At 36.8% G+C, this 23508-nt stretch overlaps 2 protein-coding genes across 18 annotated transcripts in view; one reads left to right on the forward strand and one right to left on the reverse strand.

Moving 5' to 3' along the window:
• Positions 1–26: 26 nt before the first annotated feature.
• On the reverse strand, positions 27–22122 carry rubcnl (rubicon like autophagy enhancer). Of its 7 annotated transcripts, none has more exons than XR_012385372.1 (13): positions 19619–22122; positions 11065–11718; positions 9090–9261; positions 7786–7822; positions 7581–7713; positions 6918–7051; positions 4658–4722; positions 4329–4567; positions 1323–1384; positions 1085–1238; positions 908–998; positions 312–778; positions 27–266 (listed from the first exon to the last, which is right to left on the reverse strand). XR_012385372.1 is itself a non-coding variant. In XM_073912723.1 (12 exons), exons 1-12 carry the CDS (start codon positions 19664–19666, stop codon positions 675–677), a joined length of 1893 nt encoding a protein of 630 aa, XP_073768824.1. In that variant the 5' UTR covers positions 19667–22122; the 3' UTR covers positions 27–674. The 7 variants fall into 7 exon arrangements, 2 of the variants coding, with proteins under 2 accessions (XP_073768824.1, XP_009302981.1); XR_012385375.1 differs by having other exon boundaries at positions 1085–1195; positions 1277–1384; XR_012385373.1 differs by lacking the exon at positions 19619–22122 and adding an exon at positions 12261–12363.
• lrch1 (leucine-rich repeats and calponin homology (CH) domain containing 1) overlaps positions 14029–23508 on the forward strand; it is a 74034-nt gene continuing 64554 nt past the window's right edge. For all 11 annotated transcript variants that reach the window (XR_012385368.1, XR_012385369.1, XR_012385370.1 and 8 more), the window contains exon 1: positions 14029–14376. Coding sequence is in view for 8 of the 11 variants with exons in the window: in XM_005167643.6 (XP_005167700.1) it covers positions 14148–14376 (229 nt within the window). In the remaining 3 variants the exon portion in view is untranslated. The remainder of the gene's footprint in view (positions 14377–23508) is intronic.

The following is a 23508-nucleotide window of genomic DNA, read 5'->3' on the forward strand; positions in this document are numbered from 1 at the left end:
CACGGACACACACACACCCAAAAAAGTGAGAAAATATATTTTATGAGTTTTTCACAGGACAGGAGTATTTTATGTGTGTACATCATAGTGTGAAGTCTGACTAAATCTTGAATTTGAATCCATTTTGAATGCATCTAAAATCTTTTGTGAAAACATTTTATAATATATGTGCAGGGGCGTAGCAACCGGTGTAATGGGGAACATACGACCCTTTCCCTTTTAGAGACCATTTAGAAACAGGTGATCAATAATTGTATGAACATAAACTTTTGTATCGTTTAAAGCTGCCCCCCCCCCCCCCACACACATACATTTAAAATGTCCGCTACACCCCTGTATATGTGTACACATTGTCAATTCTTTTGTTGCATCTTTCTTAAACAGATTTTAATGTTCAAATGTCAGCTGTGGATGACTCTATGTATTCATTTAATAAGCTTTATTTTTCATAATTAAGGGTTGGCAGGTCTATATTTAAAATAATATTTTTAGATTATATATACTAAATGACTGCAAAAATCCAAATACAATATAAAAAATTCAACATCAACATCAGATTATAAATAAAACAGACGTTCATCTGTGGTTTACAAAATCACAACATATATACATGTCAGTCTAGAGCTCTGAACACCCAAAAGCTTTAAAATGCAGCAATGCACGTGTAGGATGTCTCATACACTCATGTCTTCTTGGAGTTTCTTTCGTTTCTGGAGTCTGGCACATTTGGGACATGATTCATCGCGGAAACATGAAATGTGGAAGCAGGCTCTGCAATCTAAAAAGAAATGATACAAGGCAACAGTCATTGGCTCATTCTAATGGAGTAATGCAGACAGAAATATTGTTTAAAAAAGATTTTGAACATAAATAAACAGATTATGTTGGTGGTGCACACTGATATGACCTTGGCAGCGGGTGCAGGTATCTCTCTGAAAAGGGAAGAGTACTTCCTTCCCATGACAGAACTCACAAATAAAACCTTTGGCCTGACACAGCTGGGAAATCAAGAGATATGATGACTGTTAAACACTCTGAACACTGAATGACCATAGTGTGAGTGTACAAATAATTGCTTACAAACCTCACAGAAGTCTATGTGAGCAACTGAAGACTGCAGCAAGGCTTTGGCTACAGCACACAGCTGACCTTTCTTCACCCTGTGGAGGTCATCCATGGAGAACAGGTGTAGATCCTGCATCAGGTGAGCAGGAAGTTGTTCAAACTCGTCAAGGACTCTGGTTGGAGAAACAGGTATCAAAAACAGAAAACCTACCTACATAATCCTTCTAAAAGAAATGCCACATCAATAGACAAATTACCCAGCTGATAGTCTGCATGTGCTCAGAAGCTTTTTGATGGATATCAGTTGCTCCTGTAGTTCCTAAAGCAGATGACAGAATGCAATTAATGACCTGATAAGTTTATGCTGCATAACTGATCTGTTATCACTCAAATACAAACACCGTAAAAACAGTTTAGCATAGATATTATCTGATTAGTCAATAGGCCTGCAGAAGTAAAGTCTATTGAAAGACAGCTAGCAACTTTCCAGACTTTCAAAACAGCATAGCAGCTAAAGATAATGCTCTGCCTTTGCCAGCAGGCGAGAGGCCATTTTATTTTTGTTTGTTTTTAGAATGGATATTGACAGATGAGAGACTTTAATTCACTGAAAATAAACAGCTTTTGAGAAAAAAATAGCATACTGGCTAATCTTAGCATTTAAACAATACCCAGGTAGCAAATAATTCTGGACCAGATTTGGCATAAAGCTGGCACAGCAGGCATTCACCTGCACTGGCATACAGCATGCGGGTCAAACATGGCCGAGATTTGGCAGAGGTGGCACCATCTTACAGGTGGCACTCAAGACTTAGGCAAGATATCAAATATAGTATTTGGCCCAGATGTTAAAAATGTATATGTGTGCCACGTAAGTTTGGGCTGTCTTGACCAACTTTTAAAATACATTTAAATTATTTTTGAGTAAAGAAAAAATTCTATCAATCTGGTCCCTTCAAGAAAAAGCATAGCCATATGGCGAAATGCTTCATAGGTTTATAAAATTCATTGCAGTCGTGACACACCAACATATCTGGTCAGGTTCAGGCCCAGTTATGGGTTAATAATTTGGCTGAACCTGGCCCAGATAGGGTCTATGTTTGCCTCTTGTATGGAAGTCAGACTTGATCCAGTCATGTACCCTAATTCACTGTGGCATGTGGGCCAAGCAAATGCTGATGGTGTGGGCCAGATCTGGGCCAGAGAAATTTTGCTATGTGGGTAGTTTTGGATTGATCTATTTTTAGAATTTTCAGTTGTCACAGAGAGTTTTGCAACAGATAGGCTGTTATAGCATGTTTCATTCATTTGTATGGTCTCCACAAACAGTGAGAAAAATGTAAGAGATATCATGGCTTTAATATGATTGGGTTCAGTTGTCCAACTTTCCTGAATGTAATAAAGATTTGTATCTCCCAATTAATAATAAAAATACTGTAATGAGTACTTTACAATTAGAACAATAATGGTGGACTACAGGACTGTATGTGTGATGGTGTTCCTTTGCGAAATGACTTCGACAACTACTGGCCTGGGAGGCATAATACAGCATTTTATTAGTATTTGTACACAGGCCTGTAGCCAGAGGGGGTCCGGGTGGTTTGAAAGACCCTCCCCTCACTGTCAAAGGTCCATAATTTGTCCCAAACATGAGCTCATTTGTCTTATTTGCACTGCTGTGCCATCCTAAGTAGTGAAAATAACCCATAAAAAAGGCTTTAAGACCAAACGAAATCCTCGGTTTTGGTGTGACTTCAGCTAATCAGTTTTGGCCAATGCAAAAAATTATTTTCACGAGTTCAACATCCAGCTGTGCAAGAAAACATACAATCTGATGTAAGTAAAGTCATCCTCGCTACTGTATTGCTTTTAAATAGAGAAAATATTTTACAAGTAACTTTTATTCTGAATCTTAGATCTTATTCTTCAAACAAAAAGTGACCAATGAAAAGGTGTGAAGCACCAAAAGTGACCGATATAAAAAAAAATTTTAATAATATTTTGGCTATTGTTGTTGTTCATTAATTTTTAGTTCAGCTAAAATAGTGCTTAAAATGTCACTAAAACTCAGTATTTTAATCGCATAATTAAATAGTAGCCTATAAATTTTTGAAAAAAAAACACCCCTTCATGAGGCTATGGACCTGGTACAAGAAAGTTTTGACAATGTTATTCATTTGTTTACAAAAACATTTTTAAAAATCCTACGGTAAATTTATATTTTATTACATCTCACACACACACACTTACACACACACACACACACACACACACACACACACACACACACACACACACTTAAAAAAGTTAAGTTAAGTGATTACTAACAATTTACATAGTCTAAATTTAAACAAACAAATTAAGTTGATCATTTACAAATTTAATTTTCAGCCCATATAAATTGTTTCCAACCACTTACCTTAAACAATTTGTAAATCCAATGAATAATATTTTTCAGTGTTCTGTTGTGTAACCATACCATGAACTGAAAGGTATAATTCATCAATCCATCAATACTTATTCTCCACCTGCTCCAAATCTGTTTGAGTTTCTTCCTTCTTTTGAACACAAAGGGTCGATTTTCTGAAGAATGCTAAAAAAATTGACTGACATCCTTCTCTACTCTTGTTCTTATACTCTGCATGTCAATGGCTGCTTTTTACAACATTCTTTAGAATATCTTATTTTGTTTTCAACAGAAGAAAAAAAATCATACAAGTTTAGAACCATTTGGAGATAAGTAAAGGTAAAGAGTGAGGAAATTTTCATTTTTGGATGAACAATCCCTTTAATATGCTAATACACATTTCACAGTATTTCCATTTTTACTGTTAACTTGGTCACATTAATGCTGCCTGGGTGATTTTCAAAATTATTTTTATAGACTTACTCAACCTAAACTTTCAAAATATATTGTGATTAAAACACTACATAATTGGGATTCCTCAAATGTGCATTTATGAGTGAGTACATTGTGTGTAATTGCTAAATCGGGAGTAAAACTTTTAATAAAATGTATAAAGTATTTCGTTGTCTGTTCTGTTTGTGATAGAGAAAATCCAGTTAACTTGAAATAAGTAATTTGGTCAGTTATTTAACTAAGCATTTTAATTTGAGAAAACTTAGAGAATTAAGTCGATGCAACTTAAGTGATTCAATGAAACAAGATGACTTACTTGAATTAAGCTGAGTGAACAAATATTCTTTTACAGTGTATTGTAGGTTCTTCTGATCAAAATTGGGATCTTAGAGTCAATACTCACTCTGAACCGCTGGAGCTCTTTAGCCTGGCTGTACAGGTTCTTGGCCACACTTGTGAGTTTGAAAATTGGTTGCTCCCATATAGAGTCCAATAACTGTCTGGAGAAATTGCAGACTGGATATCGAGCAAAGTCCCAGTTGTTCAGAACCCGACCAGGAATCACTGTTTCCAGACCACCATGGCAGCCGTCACAAAAATATCTACCCAGATAGTCACAATACCTCAGTTTCTTCATATACCCTTAGGAAAGAGGAGCAGTCGAGATTTAACCTCAAAGTACTGAAATCTCTGAATTACAGGACTCTTACTAGGAGCAGATTCATTACTCACTTGCCTCAATTTCAGTACCACAACCGGCACACAGGAAGTGCTGAGAAGCGATAACATCACTGCGTCTGATTAAGAGATAAGCATAAATATTGGTAACACTTTACAATAAGGTTGTATTAATGGTAGTTCATGTATATTTACGAACATGAATAAACAATGAACAATATATTTATTACAGTAGTTGTTCATGTTAGTTATAGTTAATGAAAATACAGTTCATTGTGAATTCATGTTAACTCACAGGTCATTAACAAATGTTAACTAGCATGAATTTAGATGTTAATAATGCATTAATAAATGTTGAACGATGATTATGCTGAACAAGTACTGTTCAGTTCACACTACTAAATACATTAATAATGAAACCTCGTTGTAAAATGTGACCTAAATATTCATATGAATACCCAATTGAAAAAGAAATGCAGTTTACTGTACAATGTAATTAACACCACTGGTCTCAAACTGCACCAGGGCCATGAGCCATGATCTTAAAACAACGCCATATTGACGTTAAATACTGACATTTATTTGTCAGGTATGGCAACCAAAATCTAAGAACTGATAGACGTCATAGTGGTAACCTCCACACAACGTCAAGTTGTATCATCGTTAGATGTTGATAATTGGTTGATTTTAGGTTAATCGTTTAGTTTTGACGTCAACCCAATTTTCATTTCCAAACAAAATGCAACATCCCCACGAAGTTGGAGTACAGCGTCAATCTTACATCATGTTGACTTCCTGTATCTGCTGGGTGTTTAAGGCCATTTCAGTCATCAGACAGTAAACAACTGTAATCTTCTCATCAGTGAGATGCACCTAATTAGTGTCTGGGTCATTGCATGTATAGATTTTGGACATCTTCTTGAACACTTTTAACACTTCCAAACAGTTTGCTGCAATTATAAATTGCTCATGTCTTGAGGTAGTTTGTTATGATGCGATTTACCTTCTATGTGTGATTTGATTGGACAGGAATCACAGGACTAATTTTTTTAATCCCTATAAATAAGAAAAAGCAATGTAGTGACTGTAGGTTGAAGGAAAGCTGTTAAAAGTAAAAGTACCAACGCAGTAAAAATGTACTTTAAGGAAAGTAAAAGTGCACATTTATAAAACTATAAAGCTACTAATTCCTGATAAAAACTACTCAATTACAGTAGTTTGAGTATTTGTAATTTGTTAATTTACACCACTGTCTATTTTTAATACAGTGATTTCTTTTCTCCTTGTTGAACTTGTAAAAAAGAAAGAACACCTTCCAGTACAGTCACAAGTTACCCAAACTGCTTTCTGATGTTAGTATGTGGAGTACACTATCTGTTCAACTTTTGCCTAAGCAGCACAATTGATTGGGGCAGAATAATAATTATTATTATACCAGTAAAAGGGATGCTAATTCTGCAGCTGAAGTGAGTTATGTGGTTGTTTTCATTGACAGTGTTTATAATTAGCTATGCAGATAAGCCAGCTTTCACTGCATACTCTGTAAAATATGGTATATGCAGAGCTAGTGTTTCTTCCCATATCATTAACCTTCTGTTGAATGGTTAATGTGACTTTTTCCAATGTGATACAGTTTCTTTTCCAGCATCGAGATTGTAATGTTATTAAAAAACAATCAGTTAAGTAGACTCCAGCTTCAAATAGTTGTTCAAGCGTAAAACAAGATGAAAGAGTTGTTACAGCTAGAGCCGTCATGATCAGCAGGCAGAAACATTATTGAAAATACTGAAGAAAAAGATATGTTCATATTTTAAAGACATGGCGTGGGAAAATGTAATTTAAGACAGTGCTTCTCATTTAATCTAAGAGCCTCTTTATATCGTATATCAATCAGGCAGTGGAGATCGTTGATTTTTAAAGAAAACAGACCTTAAAAGCGGCAATTTTGTAACTGCGTAAAGCTCATCAGAAGAGCTTGACCCAGGTTTTAAAGTTCTTCTGCATACTTCTGCATATACTCCATTGCTTTTTATGTCTAATGCACGACCATATAACAGCCAAATGTATTTCAGTAGCTGGCAAAGCGAGTGAATATGCAGAATTGCATTACTAGTGATGGCACTTTGTCTATGATAGGTATTGCTTAAAATATGAATGTCATATCTGTTCTAAGACGCATCAATTTCTTCAGATTTGCCCTTTCTACTTGTACTCAAATGTTAAAATGGCCCTCATGTAAATTATCAGTCTCTGCAATGGCCCCACGCCAATTTCAGTTTGAAAGCCCTGGAAACCCTTTAGTTGTCCTGCATACCTGTGTGTTGGCTGGACACAGAAGATGATCTGAAATCTTGGTGGAGCCCAGCTGAATGTTCCTCTCATTCTGGTCTTCATCATGATCTCTTCAGATAAACTAATCCTCTCCCCTGACATAATGGGGAACAAGACCTGTGGAAAATATAGTTATTATTCATTCATTCATTTTCTTTTCGGCTTAGTTCCTTTATTAATCAGGGGTTGCCACAGCTGAATGAACCGCCAACTTATCCAGCATATATTTTAGACAGCGGATGCCCTTCCAGCTGCAACCCATCTCTGGGAAGCATTCATACACACTCATTCACACTCATACACTACAGACAATTTAGCCTACCTAATTCACCTGTACTGCATGTCTTTGGACTGGGGAAACCAGAGCACCTGGAAGAAACCCACACGAACGCGGGGAGAACATGCAAACATCACACAGAAATGCCAACTGACCCAGCCGAAGCTCGAACCAGCGACCTTCTTGCTGTGAGGCGACAGCACTACCTACTGTGCCAACGTGTCACCTACAGTTATTATGCTTTGTATAAATTCTATATCCCTAAATTGTTTATGTGTGTACAGTACTATATCAGCAAAAAAGAGGTGGGTGTCTGTGGCTGCACATGTGTTCACAGTAAAAAATGTGTGTAAGTGTAACCAATCTCACTTCCTGCAGAGCCGAGTTGAGGTTGACGGGGTTTTTCAGCAGCTCAGAGGAGAACCACTGCTTCCTGAACTCTGAAACCAAACGATGGGCTAAATTTTCAGCTGTGCACTGCGTTCTGGAGCTCTGGAGACAGCTGCAAACAAAACAGTACTGTCTAAAAATTTTGCATACAAAATGTTGACAATATATAGAGTTCAGTGCGTACCTCTGAAAAGAAGCCAGGGAGTATCGTTCACTGTTTTCTGCCAAAGATAAGATGAGAAAAAAACATAGAGAAAATACATTTCAACTCTAAGCGCTGTCTGACAATTTCCTCTAAAATATGTGTTTTTCTCAGCCTCCTATGTTTATGTTCAGTTATTTCACTTTAAAGCGAATGAAAATAATCTGTTCTTCGCCATAAAAGTAAAATGACTAAAAGTACACAAAACAGCCTATGAAAAATGCTAATTTTAAACTTTAGACGGCACTTACAGTTTTTTGCATCCAAACTCTACAATTGCTTTGTATGCTGTATATTACACATAATATATCAAATTTTACCATCTTGGAATCATCAAGTTCTATCTGCATTCTGAACAGTTTTGAGTTATTGAGTGTTAAAGCAAAAACTATATGGGTTTCTTTGTTACTTATTTTTATATATATATATATATATATATATATATAAGTCCCAAAATATATTAAAAAAAAAAAATTATCTTTGCATAATTTGTGAATCCATCTTCCAAACAATGTTTTTGATGGCATTCAATGAAACAAGAATGATAAAATTGCATTTCTTAAGAGACATATACCTGTCCTGCCGTGGATGTCACAGAATAATTATAGCATGTACTAAATGAATGAACATTAATTATTCATTTAAGAAAGATGTATTAAAGTTAACCAAGTTTAATTTTATGTGTGATAAGTTTAGTTAACCTCATGCATCCACTATGTTAACTTTTGAACATTCATTCATTCATTTTCTTATCGGCTTAGTCCCTTTATTAATCAGCGGAATGAACCACCAACTTATTCAGAATATGTTTTATGTAGCAGATGCCTTTCCAGCTGCAACCCAACATTGGGAAACACTCATACACTCTTGCATTCACACACATACACTACGGACACTTTAGCTAATTCAATTCACCTAAAGAGCATGTCTTTGAACTGTAGGGGAAGCCGGAGTACCCGGAGGAAACCCACGCCGACATGGGGAGAACATAAAAACTCCACACAGAAATGTCAACTGACCCATCTGGGACACAAACTAGTGATCTTCTTGCTTTGAGGTGATGACGCAATCCACTGCGGCACCATCACTTAACTTTTGTACAATGTAATAAAAAAATTAAAATTAAAAAAAGTGTAGAAACTCCAGCAAAATGTTAGCAGAAGTAAACCTTTTTTAATGATGACCTGTTCATTTTAAAGACACCAGGTCAGCATTAACTGTTCTCTGGCTGGACCACATCACATGTAAACGGCACAGGGATTTTTTGCAACACAATCCAGTCTTACCCTCAAAGCCGCTGTCAGAGGAAGCGATTGAGTCTGTTTTTGAGGTATCGTGTGTTTCACATCTGTCTCGATTATTAGGATTTGTGTTGTTTGATTGCTGCAGACAGACAGCCCATTTCACAGCCTCCAGCACTTCCAGAAGCATGTCCACAACTACAAAATGAGCATTTTCCTGCACACAAACAATAATAACCACTTAAATTATAATATGAGAGATATCTGAAGCAGATGCACACTTTATTCAGGTTTTATATATGTTTCTTTATTTAACCAGATAAGAAGACAATATCTCATTTACAAGGATGACCTGGCCAAGATGTCCAAAACACACAACTTATGAAAAACAATAATACTAAATAAAAAGTAAAGATAATCTAAAAAATACAGTTTAGTTATTTAGCTACACCACATTACAATATGTTAAAACACATACATTGATGTTGGTTGTCTCCAAACAAGACTCTACGATGTAAGAAATGTAATAATATAAAAATGAACAATTTCTAGAACTAGAAAATAAATTTAATATTAAATGATATCCAGAACTACAGAAATATAATCTTAAAATACACAGATATCTAAACAGACAGTAAAATATTTAGTTCTGATATACAAAGAGGGAAATAAGTATTCAACACGTCACCATTTTTCTCAGAAAACATATTTCTAAAGGTGCTGTTGATTTGAAATCTTTACCAGATGTTGGTAACAACCAAAGAAATCCATATATGAAATGAAAACAAATATAATTTGTTTACAAATTAAGTTATGCATAATAAAATGAAATGACGCAGAGAAAAAGTATTGAACACATGAAGAAAGGGAGGTGTAAAAAGGCAGTGAAGGCCCAGACAGCAGCTGAAATCTCTCAGAAGTTATTTAGCAACACTCTGCCCTTCGTCATTGATTATGCATACATGAACATCAGTAAGCGAATGATTTGTCTTAATCTGAATTAGACAGTAATATGATTAAGGTGTTTACATGAGTAGCCTTTTGAAGGTTCCTTTCATGATCCTGTTTTACATGTAATAGCACATATTTCGATTGACGTCATTGCATCACCATGCTATCCACACTTCACATTTTATCCACGTTTCATGTAATTTCAGGTGTGTCATTTTTAATTTGTTGACTTTAACAGCAGTTTGGCACTTTCACTTTCATTCAGAAACATTTCATGCATAGCCCCTGTGATAAATAAGGTACTGGATGCGAGTATGAATGGCTTTTAGAGTGTTGTTTTAATGGAATTTTAACCGAACACTGTATGGTAGAAAAAAATTCTGAATTTCACGATGCAGGTGTCTTTGGTCCTTTACTGAATTGGCAGGTGCAGAGAATAATGCCAGACAGCCGTGTGTGTATAGTCTATCCTGTTGAAAATCCTACATGATGGTAATAGTTTGATCAAGGTGTTTACATGTTTTTACTGAGGTTCAGTATTGTGACTAAAATCAGCATACTCCGCATGTGACTTTATTCTCCACATGAGAGGCGTCTTTAAGCTGCCATCACCAAAAAAAAAAAAAAAAACGTAAACTAAGAGTAAACAAAATAGTCAAAACATTTCTTTTTTTCTAAGATATTAGATACAAGTATTCAACACGTCATGTTTTTTTTTTTTGTGCTGGGAATAGTATTTCCAAAAGACCTGTTGACATGGAATTGAACCACATTTTGGAAAAAACCCAAACAATCCAAACATACAAATATAACAAAACAAAAAATATGAAAAAAGATTTATGTTTATTAACAATGGAATGACACAAGGAGAAAGTACTGAACTACTGACTTGTATTTAATACTGTATATAAAAGGCCTTTTTGGTCATGGTAGCTTAAAGACTCCTCAAACTCTCATATGGAGAATGAAGTCACATGCATTGCACAGGTGTGATTTTTTTATAGACCACAACAGAGTATAAAAATCTTGATGGTTCTGTGTGTTCTAAAAACATATTAGAGTGTATTACCTGGTCCAGACTGTTGATGTCTTCATTGGAATCTCCAATAACAAATGGCCAGTGTTTTGCTTGGTCTGAACTCTTCCGATTAATTTGTGGGATGTCAGAACAGGCCCTTCTTTTAGTTAACTCCTCATGTAAGCGTCCAGAAAAGAAAGGGAGGCTGTGAAACTGAGTGTCCTGAGAGACATGTGAAATTCTGGTGCCATGTTGCTTATCTGTGAGGAGCAGCATCTGTCTTGAAGAGCCCTGGAGTGAATCACACTCATCAAAGTTTCTCTCGTTCTCTGAGCGCCTCAATTCTTCCAACCTGTGTGGACTTGAAGCGTTCGACTTCAGCCCTGGAGAGGTAGATATTTCCCAAAGTGGAGGTGTCACAGAGAGACCACATTGTTTTTGTGTGTCTGTGTTTGGTCTCTTGCGGCATATGACAGGACTGCTCCGGGGAAGATGATACTGTTCATCAGGGTTGAGGAAATCTGAATCACATTCACTGACTGGAGAGTTACATTCTTTCACTTCACTTTCTCTGATATCATTCTCCTCCTCCTCCTCTTCCTCATCATCATCATCATCAGTGGGATTAGATGGTGGATTCTCCCAATCAACTAACCATTTAGCAAAGTGCAAATCTCCAGTGGTGCTCCTACTACCAGCATATGCCTGGAGAAACAGACAAGATAGTATAGCGAACATTGTTAATGTTTTGATTAAAAAAAAAAAAATTAAATATTTAATATATTTTTAACATCATACATCATAAATACAATGACTTTAAGAAGAGGTCAGTCACAATGAAAATTCTGTCATCATTTACTCACCCTAACCTGATTTTCAAACTTTTGAAGAATATACACTTTTCACTTAATATTTAAAAGTCAGTGGGCTTCACCACAAAAACTGACCCCATTGACTTTTAATGTAAAAGAGAGAGAGAGAGAGAAATTGATTTTCTTCTAACAAAGTAAAATTTAAAAAGTTATTTCCCCCAAAATGTTTTCTTCTGTTTTTTCTCAGAAGTCAGCGCGTTTTGACAGGTTTGGCATGACACGAGGTTTGGTAAAAGATGACAGGCTGCAGTTTCCCTTTTAAAATTTACAACTTCATTAATATGCAGATTGTAAACTATATATCCTTGTTTCTCTATTCTAATGCTTTTGATTATGTTGTGATCTAACAAAGAGATAAAATCCAGCAAAACTCACCATATCTTGTTTGAGTAACCTGGAGAGAAGTTGAAGCTTTCATTTATGATATGATCTGATTCGCTGCAAGCAGTTTCACTTCCTTGGTCTCTAAATATGAGCCAATGTGCGAATTCTTTAGAAAAGCAGAACATGCAGTGTCTTGCCTGCTTGATTAGAATACTAATGCAGCATACTAAATTACTGAAATAAGGGCAATAATAAAGTGTTCAAATGATTTCATTAGGTTTTATTTAAAATGTTTTGCTTTAAAGTTCTTTTAGTTGTCTTTTTTGGGTCATTAAAGTCATTAAGACACAGTAACTTTAATCTTAAATAGTTTTACTTTCTCATATACACAAATATACTTCATTTTCCTTTGGCTTAGTCTCTTTATTCATTATATGTTTTACACAGTGAATGCTCTTCCAGCTGCAACCCAGTACTGGGAAACATGCATACACACTCATACACTACAGCCAATTTAGTTTATTTAGTTCACCTATAGAGCATATCTTTGGACTGGGGGAAACCGGAGCACCTGGAGGAAGCCCACGCCAACATTGGAAGAACATGCAAACTCCACACAGAAACCAAATGCCCAGCCAGGGCTCGAACCAGCAACCTTCTTGCTCTCCCTTTGTTTCCTTGGTTTTCCTCAATCCAAAGATATGCACTAAAGGTGAAATGAATAAACTAAATTGGCCTTAATGTATGTATCTGCATGTCAGAGTGTATGGGTGTTTCCCAGTACTGGGTTACGGTTGGATAAGCATCCACTGTGTAAAACATATGCTGGATAAGTTGGCGGTCCATTCCGCTGTGGTGAACCCTGATTAATAAAGGGACTAAGCCAAAAAGAAAATGAATGAATGAATGAATGAAATATATATATATATATATATATATATATATATATATATATATATATATATATATATGTGTGTGTGTGTGCGTATATGTGTGTGTGTGTGTTTTATATTATGACTATTTTTGCTATATATTTTATTTTATATTAATATAGAGTAATTAACTTTAGAAAAGGGGCAAAGAAGTGGGCAGTAGGTAGTGCTGTCGCCTCACAGCAAGAGGGTCGCTGGGTTGCTGGTTCGAACCTCGTGTGGAGTTTGCATATTCTCACTGCGTTCGGGTGGGTTTCCTCCAGGTGCTACAGTTTCCCCCACAGTTCAAATACATGGGGTACAGGGGTATTGGGTAGGCTAAATTGTCTGCTGTGTGTGTGTGTGTGTGTGTGTGTGTGTGTGTGTGTGTGTGTGTGTGTGTGTGTGTGTGTGTGTGTGTGTGTGTGTGTGTGTGTGTGTGTCTGTGTGTGTGTGTTTGTTTCCCAGAGATGGGTTGCGGCTGGAAAGGCATCCGCTGTGTAAAAACGTGCTGGATAAGTTGGCGGTTCATTCCACTGTGGCAACCCTGGATTAATAAAGGGATTAAGCCAACAAGAAAATGAATGAATGAATGAACTTTAGAAATAAAATCTTAAAGTGATTTATTTTTAAAGTTTTATGCGGAGAGCATGCATAGATCCATAGTGTGCTTAATATCACTGAACTGTGCGTAAAACAATGAAATGAATTCCATTAAGTAAAATCATCCCCATTTTTTTACGTATCTTCATACACTAAACTTCAATATCATCACTGCATGACATATTATTGCACCACGGTTTGCTGTTCCAGTGAACGTACAGCAGATGCCGCTGCAGTGAAGCCCAGTAAACCCGTTATTGGCACGAGCTCAGATCCATAAACAAACTGCGCAGACGCGTCATAATGGACAGCCAGAAAGCGCACTAGGAGGAAATTCACCTACAGCTTTAGAGAGCAGAGCATTTTCAGCGGGATTTACAGATAGTAGAGTTTTTCGACGAGCTTTTTCCCCGACGGGGCGAATATGGCGACGCTGGGACCGGAGCCCCGTCCTCTTTCCCAGCTGCCTTCTGCCGCATTACAGACGAACCTGAGCGGACTGGGCTCCAGCACGAACCTGCCCCTCAACCGAGGCTTGGAGAGAGCGTTGGAGGATGCGGCGAACTCTGGATTTCTGAACCTCAGTACAAGGAAACTGAAAGAATTCCCTCGGACTGCATCAAATTATGACCTGACGGATACGGTTGAAGCAGGTAAAGTGAAGTGATGCTGTGTTTGTGTTTAGTAGCACGCTGTGTGCGCGCGCGCTCTCTCCGTCAGATGCGCTCAGAATAGTTTCAAACGGGAATGTTGCCCATAATGAGTTGTTTTTTTGTCGCATTTTTACCACTAAGTTTGGGATTTTCATAAGTTTCATTACACAGCTCAAAGTCAACAGAATCAGATGAAACGTTGTGTCAGCTTGTGTATAAAATGTTACAGAGTATGTTGCTGACAGGACAGTGCTGATGTGGGCAACTTTAGTTGAATCCAGATGCGTTTCTAACGCCCTGGACGGAACTTTGATGATGTGACGGACGTTGTTATTGTCGCGCTGGACTGTCCGCGTACAAGACTTCCTATTTGACCAGCTTGTGCACATAATGAGTACTATGGAAATCCCCTTACACTCATGACAGGAGATTTCATTTCCATTTCTGGAGTTCAGAAGAGCACAGCCTACGAAATGAAAATGAATCCATTCGTGGGTTTTGTTTTGAAACGGGAACCCTGAAGGCTGATGTTCACAGGGTCTGCTGGGATTAGTTCTATTGTTTACTTACTACACGGCGTGAATAATTAACTTGCAGCTGTTACGTCATTGAGGATGCACTGAGGAAACATTTGTGCATGACCTCAAAATATTACAAGCTAACTTAAAAAATATTAGGCAAAATGATTATTTAGTGGTTTAATCTGTATAGTACATTAGTGAGTTGGTGAATCATCAACTAGCCAACTTTGCCATCTTTCTTTTGTAGAATTAGAAATAGGTTAGATGTTCTGAGTTGAGGCAGTGTTTCTTGTGTGATGAATGAGCTACTGAATTATTCACTCAACCATTTTGTCAATGTTCAAAGTAAACATTTTTTTTTAACTATTTCTCCTTCCGATTATAATAATATAAAGAAAACAGCACCTGAGCCAAGTGGTGTTGAGATTTTTTGACAAACCGTTGGTAAATACATAAGAAGTAAAGTTTAAATTACAGTATGTAATAGTGGATACAGACATTTTTTTTTTTTTTACAATTTGTTTATTTGGAAACACAAAAACATGTTCAGTGTTAACAAGTCCATATTCATAATTTATCCTATAAATAAATAAATAAATAAATAAATAAATAAATATATATATATATATATATATATATATATATATATATATATATATATATATATATATATATATATATATAAAATATATATTCCATAATGTAGATCTTACTCTGAACGGTTCATCCCTGAATGTTTAGTTATTTGACCTCTTAATGAAACAATATGTAATATTCAGAAAACCGTGTTGTTTATTGGACCACAACCAGCAGTTGATATTAGAGACTCCATATCATTCAATGCCCTGATATACTCATGGTGAATACTATTTTTGCTCTTTGATTACAAGAATAAATACCTTTACAGTTTGCACCAATTTACTGATAACAAACATCCAGATGCCATTCACACTATACTGACAGCGGCATTGATCATGCAAATTATTACTCCACCACCCTTTTCTAATAACAAATTAAACAATGCAGTGAGAAAACAGCAGTTAAGGAAGCATCTTATTTTATCCATATGGGTATGTTTACACAAGCTCTGCATTTCACTGTGATCATCATGACTAATGACATACTAGGCAGCGTACAATGATAGTATATATAAATGTGTTCCGGCGGATTATGTTCACATTAATTGTCAGTTCATTTAGTTTCTGAATGAAATGTCTAGCTATGAGCCTTGAGTCTGGTTAAAACTGCCTGCATGTATGAGTCTAATCAATGACATGCTGTCTCATGGTGCTATTAGCTCTTATGCTTCTGTGAAAGAGTCGCGATTCGTTCACTGAAAAGATTCGGTCACAAGTAGTCGTCATAATGAACGGCTGCATGCGGTTAGCAATGATGACAGTGAGGAATGTTCAGAGAGCGGGATCTGCTTCCGTTCTCCATGAATTCCTCCACACTCCCCTCGGCTAGGAGGCAGGAGAGCAGCTAAAATAGGAAACAGGAAAGGGCAGACTGTGGAAATGGCAAATTCCTAGCATTCTAAAAAGCTCTTCTGAAGTACTTTAATGCAGGAAATTGTTTTTTATTTGAGCATAAGAAGTGTTAGTAAGTAACTTAAAGGTGATAGGTTTTGCTGCTCATGGTGTGACAGATAAGTTGCCGCAACATGTATTTGCTCTGCATTATGTTTCATTCGATACATCTCAATAGGCTCTGTTCAGTGGAAGTACTGTATTTGTTTGGACTCACTCAGGTGTTCTGTTTCACTGCTACAGCTGATTTCTCCTCACAGTAGTTCTGGATTTTTTTTTGGTCTGCAGACTCATTTCAAGCTGGGACATGCTGTCCTCAGAAACACACTCTTTCTATTGCACGCTTTACCATCTAACGGGAAGAATGTTTTTCAGTTTTACCGGTGCTGCTGGGTATGTTCTATTGCTAATAAAACTGTATAGTTGTTTATTGTATTTGTGCCTTTGAGCTCTCTCTTCTTTGGGTAGAGAATGCTCCGTTTATGTTGCTTGAGGTTGTGCTATAGTCTTTTTTATACACATACTAAGTTTTCAGGCGAATTGTAGGGAATTTTTGGATTAAAGACGTTGTTTCAAGAAGGGTTTTTATAAAATTCCAGCATAGCTGAAAATGAAAGTTCACAGGTTAATACCTGTTTTAGATGCACAGCAGTTTGCGGTAGCATATTATGTGTAATCATTTAAATGCTTATTTTCTGTTTTGTAAAGTTTATAATTAAATACATTAATAACGTAAAACACTGTAAAAATCTGTTATTTATCTGTTTTTAAAATGGATCTTATTATTATGTGAAATTATTTCATTTCTTACTTTTAGAATTTCTTGATTCTAAAATTTTGTGATTTCTTTATTTTTCTGATATTTATTTATTTATTTATTATTTGTAACTAATTTCAAGAGTTCACACTTAGCTGATGATTGATTATAAAAGCTTGTTTGGCATGCTGTCCCGGGAGAGAGCCCTAAGCTAATGAGATCCTCGAGCCCAGGGTTCCCTCCCGATGCAAGGCGGGAGGGGAGTTTGAGCTCAGTTAGATCTCGAGAACTCCCCTGCTGTAGTAAACAATGAACAGTAAGTGATTGCTCTTGGAGATAACTACATAGTAGAAGCATGTCTATGGTGCCGATTTGGATTAGTCAATTAACTTAATTTACATGTTTTTGGACGGTGGGAGGAAACCTGGGAACCCGGGGGAAACCCACGTGAGCACGTGGAGACAGTGCAAACTCCACACAGAAATGTCTGCTGGTTTGGTAAAGCCTGGAACCAGAAACATTCTTGCTGTGAGGCAACAGTGCTACGCACTGGGCCACCATGTCACCCATCTAGGAAGAACGAGGAGTAGGGGTGGAAAGGGGGACTCTTCAAAACGAAGATAGCAGTGGAATGAAACCCAGGGTATTTATAGTAGTTTAGGAGTCATCTGATTGTAGCATAGTGAATTGGATAAAGCAGATCCAGCCACTAGCAATCATAAGCACGTGATCCTCTCGAAATTAGTTTATACATAAACTTCACTTAAATGAACTGGACTAAATATATACACCACCTTTTGAAATGTATTTATATTATTATTTTATATTTTATAATATTTAACAAATACTAAAAAGCAAGTGTCATCATTTCTACAAAAGTATTAAGCTGCAGCATTGTTTTTAACATTGTTAAGAAACTGATACTCTTCTTAAATCAGCATATTAGATGATTTTCAGAGGATCTCGAGACACTGAAGACGATGGTGCTGAAAATTAAACTCTGACATCCCAGGAACAAACATAATTTTTAAAATATTTAACAGTGGAACTATTAATGTTAATAAAAAAGATATTACTGCTTTATTGTATGTTAATGGAATCTATTAGATATTTTGTGGATACACATAAGAGACCACAAAACTTTTGAACAGCTTTTAGCGAATGGAATGTCAGCGATTTATCAAAGTGATAGTGAATGGGGAACCATGCAATGAAATCTATATGTATAGTTGTTTAATGTATTTGTGTCTTTAAGCTCCGTCTTCTTTGGGTTTATGTTGTTTGAAGTTGTAAACAAATTTATGTTGTTTAAATATGTCAGTGCTTTAAATATTAAAATAGTACAAATAGCAGAAAATTGTAAAGTTGTGACAGCCGAATTATAGGGAATTTTTGGATTAATGGTATCATAAAAAAACAGGTGAACCATGCAGTGAATTGTATAGTCTAATCCACAGGTGTCAAACTCCATTCCAAAAGGGCAGCAGCTCTGCACAGTTTAGTTCCAACCCTAATTAAACACACCTGATCAAACTAATTGAGTCCTTTAGGCTTGTTTGAAACCTACAGGTAATTGTGTGGGAGCAGAATTGGAACTAAACTGTGCAGGGCTTCGGCCCTCCAGAAATTGAGTTTGACACCCTTGGTCTAATCTTTTAAATTACACTGCCATGGCATAGTTTAAACCAAATGCACTAGTTTTGAACATATGTGGTCTGCACAGCATCTCTTGCTCGTACAAGTAAACAGATCAATTCTCATATTAGTGTTAGTGCTTTTTAATGCATCATCTGCATGCAGGGCCGGAGTGGGACTCTTTTTCAGCCCTGGAGTTTCAAGCCTCAGACCGGCCCACCTCAGTTCACCACTGACTATATTAAAATAAGGTTATTTCCAATTCAGTTTCTAATTACACTATCACGTCTTTTTTTGAGAAAACAGCTCTTTTAGATCTTAAAATGTTCAAAAACCCTTACAGTATTATGTCTTAACAATAAAAATGAAAAAAATAAAAATTGTTACTCAGACAAGGACCGAACCCAGGTTGGCCGCGTCATAATCTAACGTACTAACCACTGTACCACAACAGCTGTATGTTGAATGGTGACTTATCTAGTTATACCATCATTAATCTGCAGGCTGCATCCTGCTCACGAGGCTACGAGAAAATAGATAAAAAGAGCAGAGCTGCGGTAGAATAATGAATAAGAAGGCTGTGGTCAAGTAAATAAATAAATTATTTTTAAAAAGTGTGACTGCTGAGAGCAACAGATTCTGGAACTAGGGACACCGGCCCTCGCGGCCAAAAAACGGACCGGCCCACCGGGAATTCTCCCGGTCCTCCCGATTAGCCAATCCGGGCCTGTCTGCATGCAAGGTTAGGTGTGATCTCCACACACACGCACTCTTCACATTCAAACACCCACATGCATTACCTGCGACCTGTGCTCTACTCTCTGCATGAGAGAAGATGATGATGTCATGATGAAGCATGCTCTCTTCCTCTCTCTGTCTCGCCTCCTACTTCTATGTGCTGTCAACCCACGCAAGTACGATGCACATTAGCTTACACACACACACACATAAAAAAGTTATGCAACGAGCACCTTTTGCTTTCCAGTCTTTGAATAGGAATACACATAGACAAAAAAACACACAAGTTGGTCTACACACAGACACACAACCCTCTTCCACATGATAACATTTTTATAAATGTGGGCATGCAAGCACAAATCCTTTTCCCGACAAGCTCCCTGAGTCGTGTCTTTTGTTGTGGACAGTCAGGGTTTAATTTCTCTGTCACAGCAGCTAATGGGATTGTAGTAAGTGTTTTAGGAGAAAAGGCATTCTGGCGTATAATCTCAGAAGCTAATTTTCTGTCTGTTAGTGTTTGGGTGGGTGGATGCAGGGGTGTTTATTGCATGCTTAAAAGAATTATAAGATAACACCCACACACGCGTGTACACACAAATACTCCAACCCCCAATGCTGGGTATGCGTAGGAGTGCGTCTTATCTCTGGGCAACACCACTCTGGATAAACATTTTGCATTAAATATGCATTACATCAACACCTTTCAGAGTGTTTGCTAATGCACCATGGCGACAACCCATATACCCATTACAAACCCAAACACGGACTGAACTTGAAAACACGGGAAGGAAGAAATTAGAAATGCAATTGGGTCTACGGGGTCTCTGCTGTTTATATTAACGTTACATTAACATTCTTGGGTGGGAGAATGTAAAGCGGTTTGTTGCCCTAAGGGTATTCTCCATTTTCTGGTGTTATGCACAGCAATGACAGACAATCTATCAGGACGTCATTTGTAGGGTATTTCGGGATGACCTGATAAAGGCAGACTGAACATATTCAGTTGGCAAATATGAATGAAGCAGACAGCTACAGGAGCAACAGACTGATCCAGCAAAAGCCAAGTCCATTGTCGTTGTTGTTGTTGTGTTGTGAATTGTTGTTAATTTACTTTACTGAATCAGGGAGAAAATATTTGCAGCATAGTTCGTTTAAACAAATGAATTAAGACTAAATTATAATGCAAATTTGTATAAATCAATAATTTGAAGTATAAGTAAATAAACTAAAGAGCCCCTATCAGGCTGATATGCAAGCAAGGTCAAAAAAACACTTTCATTGTCTTTTAATATGCATTTATTTTTACCCAATTATCTCAACGATTCCCATATGATTTGTTCAGTGATTCATTTGTTCCCAAACTCCTACTTGCATGAGGCTAATCTGCGCTGATTAGTCCAATGACCCATTCTGTTGTGATTGGTCGACTGGTTTCAGCGCGAGACAGAAAGAAATGTATGTGAGAGCCCAATGCAGGAATACGTTTAAGCAATGCAGTTAAACACCAGCGTATTACTCTACTCTTAAACCTAACCCCAAGTAATAACAACAACAAGACACATTCAGTATTAATCCACACAGTGGCAAAGTTGGACTATTTTGAATTTGACTGCACAGCACGTGTGAGGAACAGCTGATGTTGGCCATAGCAAAGGCAAACTGCAGAGGGTTGCGAGTTCAGGAATGCATTTAAATTGGTTAAGGAAGATGCATGCATCACATTTTAAATGTGGTTTTGGATGCAATATGTGTAAGTTACAACACACTATTAAATACAAATATTGCAAATTACAGAAAACGAGGCAGCAATTTTAGTTATGATCCGGAGGAAGAAGAAACTGGTCCATATCAACTGCAACAGTTACTGACAAAGTCCCTATCAAAGTCTCTGCTGCTCCTTCCTTTAATATCGAACAGGCGGTGAATCAAGTGTTACAGCATAGGTTATTGTATCAAAAATCTGAAAAATGACAGGAATAAACACAGCACTAGGTTGGCCATAATATGGTATTGTTGAGAAAATGAACTTTAAAACTTTATTCCCCACAGCCGAATCTCCATCTGTCTCCATCAGCCTTGATCACCGCTACTCAGCTAGTGTTTGAAGGGAAATGCGCGCTCATGTTTTACTTGATCCAGCACTACATATTTAGTGATGTACCGTATCGACGTCGATGCGTTCAGTCAAACGATCTGAACCCAACTCGATTCAACTATTTTGTTAAAGAGTCAATAGTTTTAAGCACGGTGCACTTTCAGATTTAAACCTCAGCTGGATGTTTCCATTCACTTCGTGCTGTTACACACTGCATGGAAGGTCATTTTCAAAAACCCATAGGGCTCTTTAATAAAAAACAAAATGTTTCTCATGGTACACTCCTGGAGGGTCGCAGTTCTGCACAGTTTAATTCCAACACTGTTCCAACACATTTACCTGTAAGTTTCAAGCAAGCCTGAAGGATTCAATTAGTTTAATCAGGTGTGTTTAATTGGGGTTGGAACTAAACTGTGCAGAGCTGCGGCCCTCCAGAAACTGAGTTTGACACCTGTGCTGTACATATTTAATTGAGATTTGTTTTAAAGCTACAAGAAATTATTCAGGCAAGAGCAAAAAGTTTACCAACATCAATTTTGGTCAAAATGCACAGATTCAGTATAATAATACACTTATTCAGCTGTAAACATTCACAAAAGGAATAACCAACTGTTTTTAATGGCACTCAGAAAGAATGTTATATTGCCAATGTTGAGTAGCAGGAAGATGTGAAAGAGAATTCTGTGTTTACACCGTATGTGTGCAGAGAAATAGAGAAGCTTCTGATTTTATTTTTTGCTCGTGTGTGTTTAGCCTAAATTGTGAAGGTGGTTAAACCATTGTGAAAAATCCAGCAGTGGCCTGATCAGGTCAGTGAAAAAAAAAAATAATAATAACAATTAAATAACAAAATGTTCTAAATCTTTGAAATATTAAGATTTCAATTGTAATAATTTATGATGAAAGAAAACAGAGTAATACATGTTATCTTGTTCTGGTAGAATCATTGTTAGTTTATAATAATACCCAGTTAATTAACTAATGTAATTAATTGAACCTTGCTCTTCAGTCTCATTGAGTTAATGAGGATTTCTAAAAAGACTTGTGTGTGTATGTGTGTGTGACTTAATGGGGGCATCTGTGTCCTGAAGGGCTTTGGCACAGTTACGCTGTAGGGTGTTCCAGCCTACGCCATGTTTCTTGGGCTGTGAAAGGGTGTCACAGACAGCACTGCTTCTGAATGGATTTGATAGATTGCCTTTGAAATCTGATGCTGTGGGACTAAAATGCAAAATATTGTGGATGTTGTGAAAAACAAAGCTCTGTAAAACAGGAGAAATAGTACATCGATTTTCCACTTATATACGTTTAGATTATCTTTCATAAATTAATATCACTATTGTTACTCATGACCCAGTTATTTATAAGGCGTTTTCACAAGTTCACACTTTTTGACCACATGTAATGCGTCCTTTTTTTCTCAGTGCTGTCTGTTTTATTTTTGTACTGGTTTCAGTCATATTGAAATTGTTTCAAAGTTCAAGTGCACGTCTGCACATAAACCGTTATGATTTGACTTGCAGTCCTTCTTTGCTTTTGTATTTGCACCAGAAACAGGTTTAATGAGAAAAGATTGTGACAGTTAATGTGAATTTAGGTAATATTCAATAGCCACAAGCCTGCTAGCTGAAATTAGAGTTAAGACAATTTTAAAGGAAAACTCATTTTACAACTTCCCTGGACAGTTTTTTTATGCAATCAGCCACTCTTTGGATCTGACAGGGGTACTTTTAGCTTAACTTAGCATAAATCATTGAATTGAATTAGACCATTAGCATCTTGGTCAAAAAAACGAATAAAAAGTTTAGAAAATGTTTCTGTTTAGAACTCAACTCTTCTGTAGTTGCATGCTAAGAT

This window comes from Danio rerio, chromosome 9 (assembly GCF_049306965.1).
Source record: "Danio rerio strain Tuebingen ecotype United States chromosome 9, GRCz12tu, whole genome shotgun sequence".
Classification (NCBI taxonomy): domain Eukaryota; kingdom Metazoa; phylum Chordata; class Actinopteri; order Cypriniformes; family Danionidae; genus Danio; species Danio rerio.

Coding starts and splice junctions, on each gene's coding strand:
- rubcnl (XM_073912723.1), bottom strand. CDS start 19,666: ATGACATCATCATCTTCTCTCATGCAGAGAGTAGAGCACAGGTCGCAG. Junction 7,823..9,089: donor CTCTGACAGCGGCTTTGAGG/GTAAGACTGGAT, acceptor TATCTTTGGCAG/AAAACAGTGAACGATACTCC. Junction 7,714..7,785: donor TCCCTGGCTTCTTTTCAGAG/GTACGCACTGAA, acceptor TTTTGTTTGCAG/CTGTCTCCAGAGCTCCAGAA.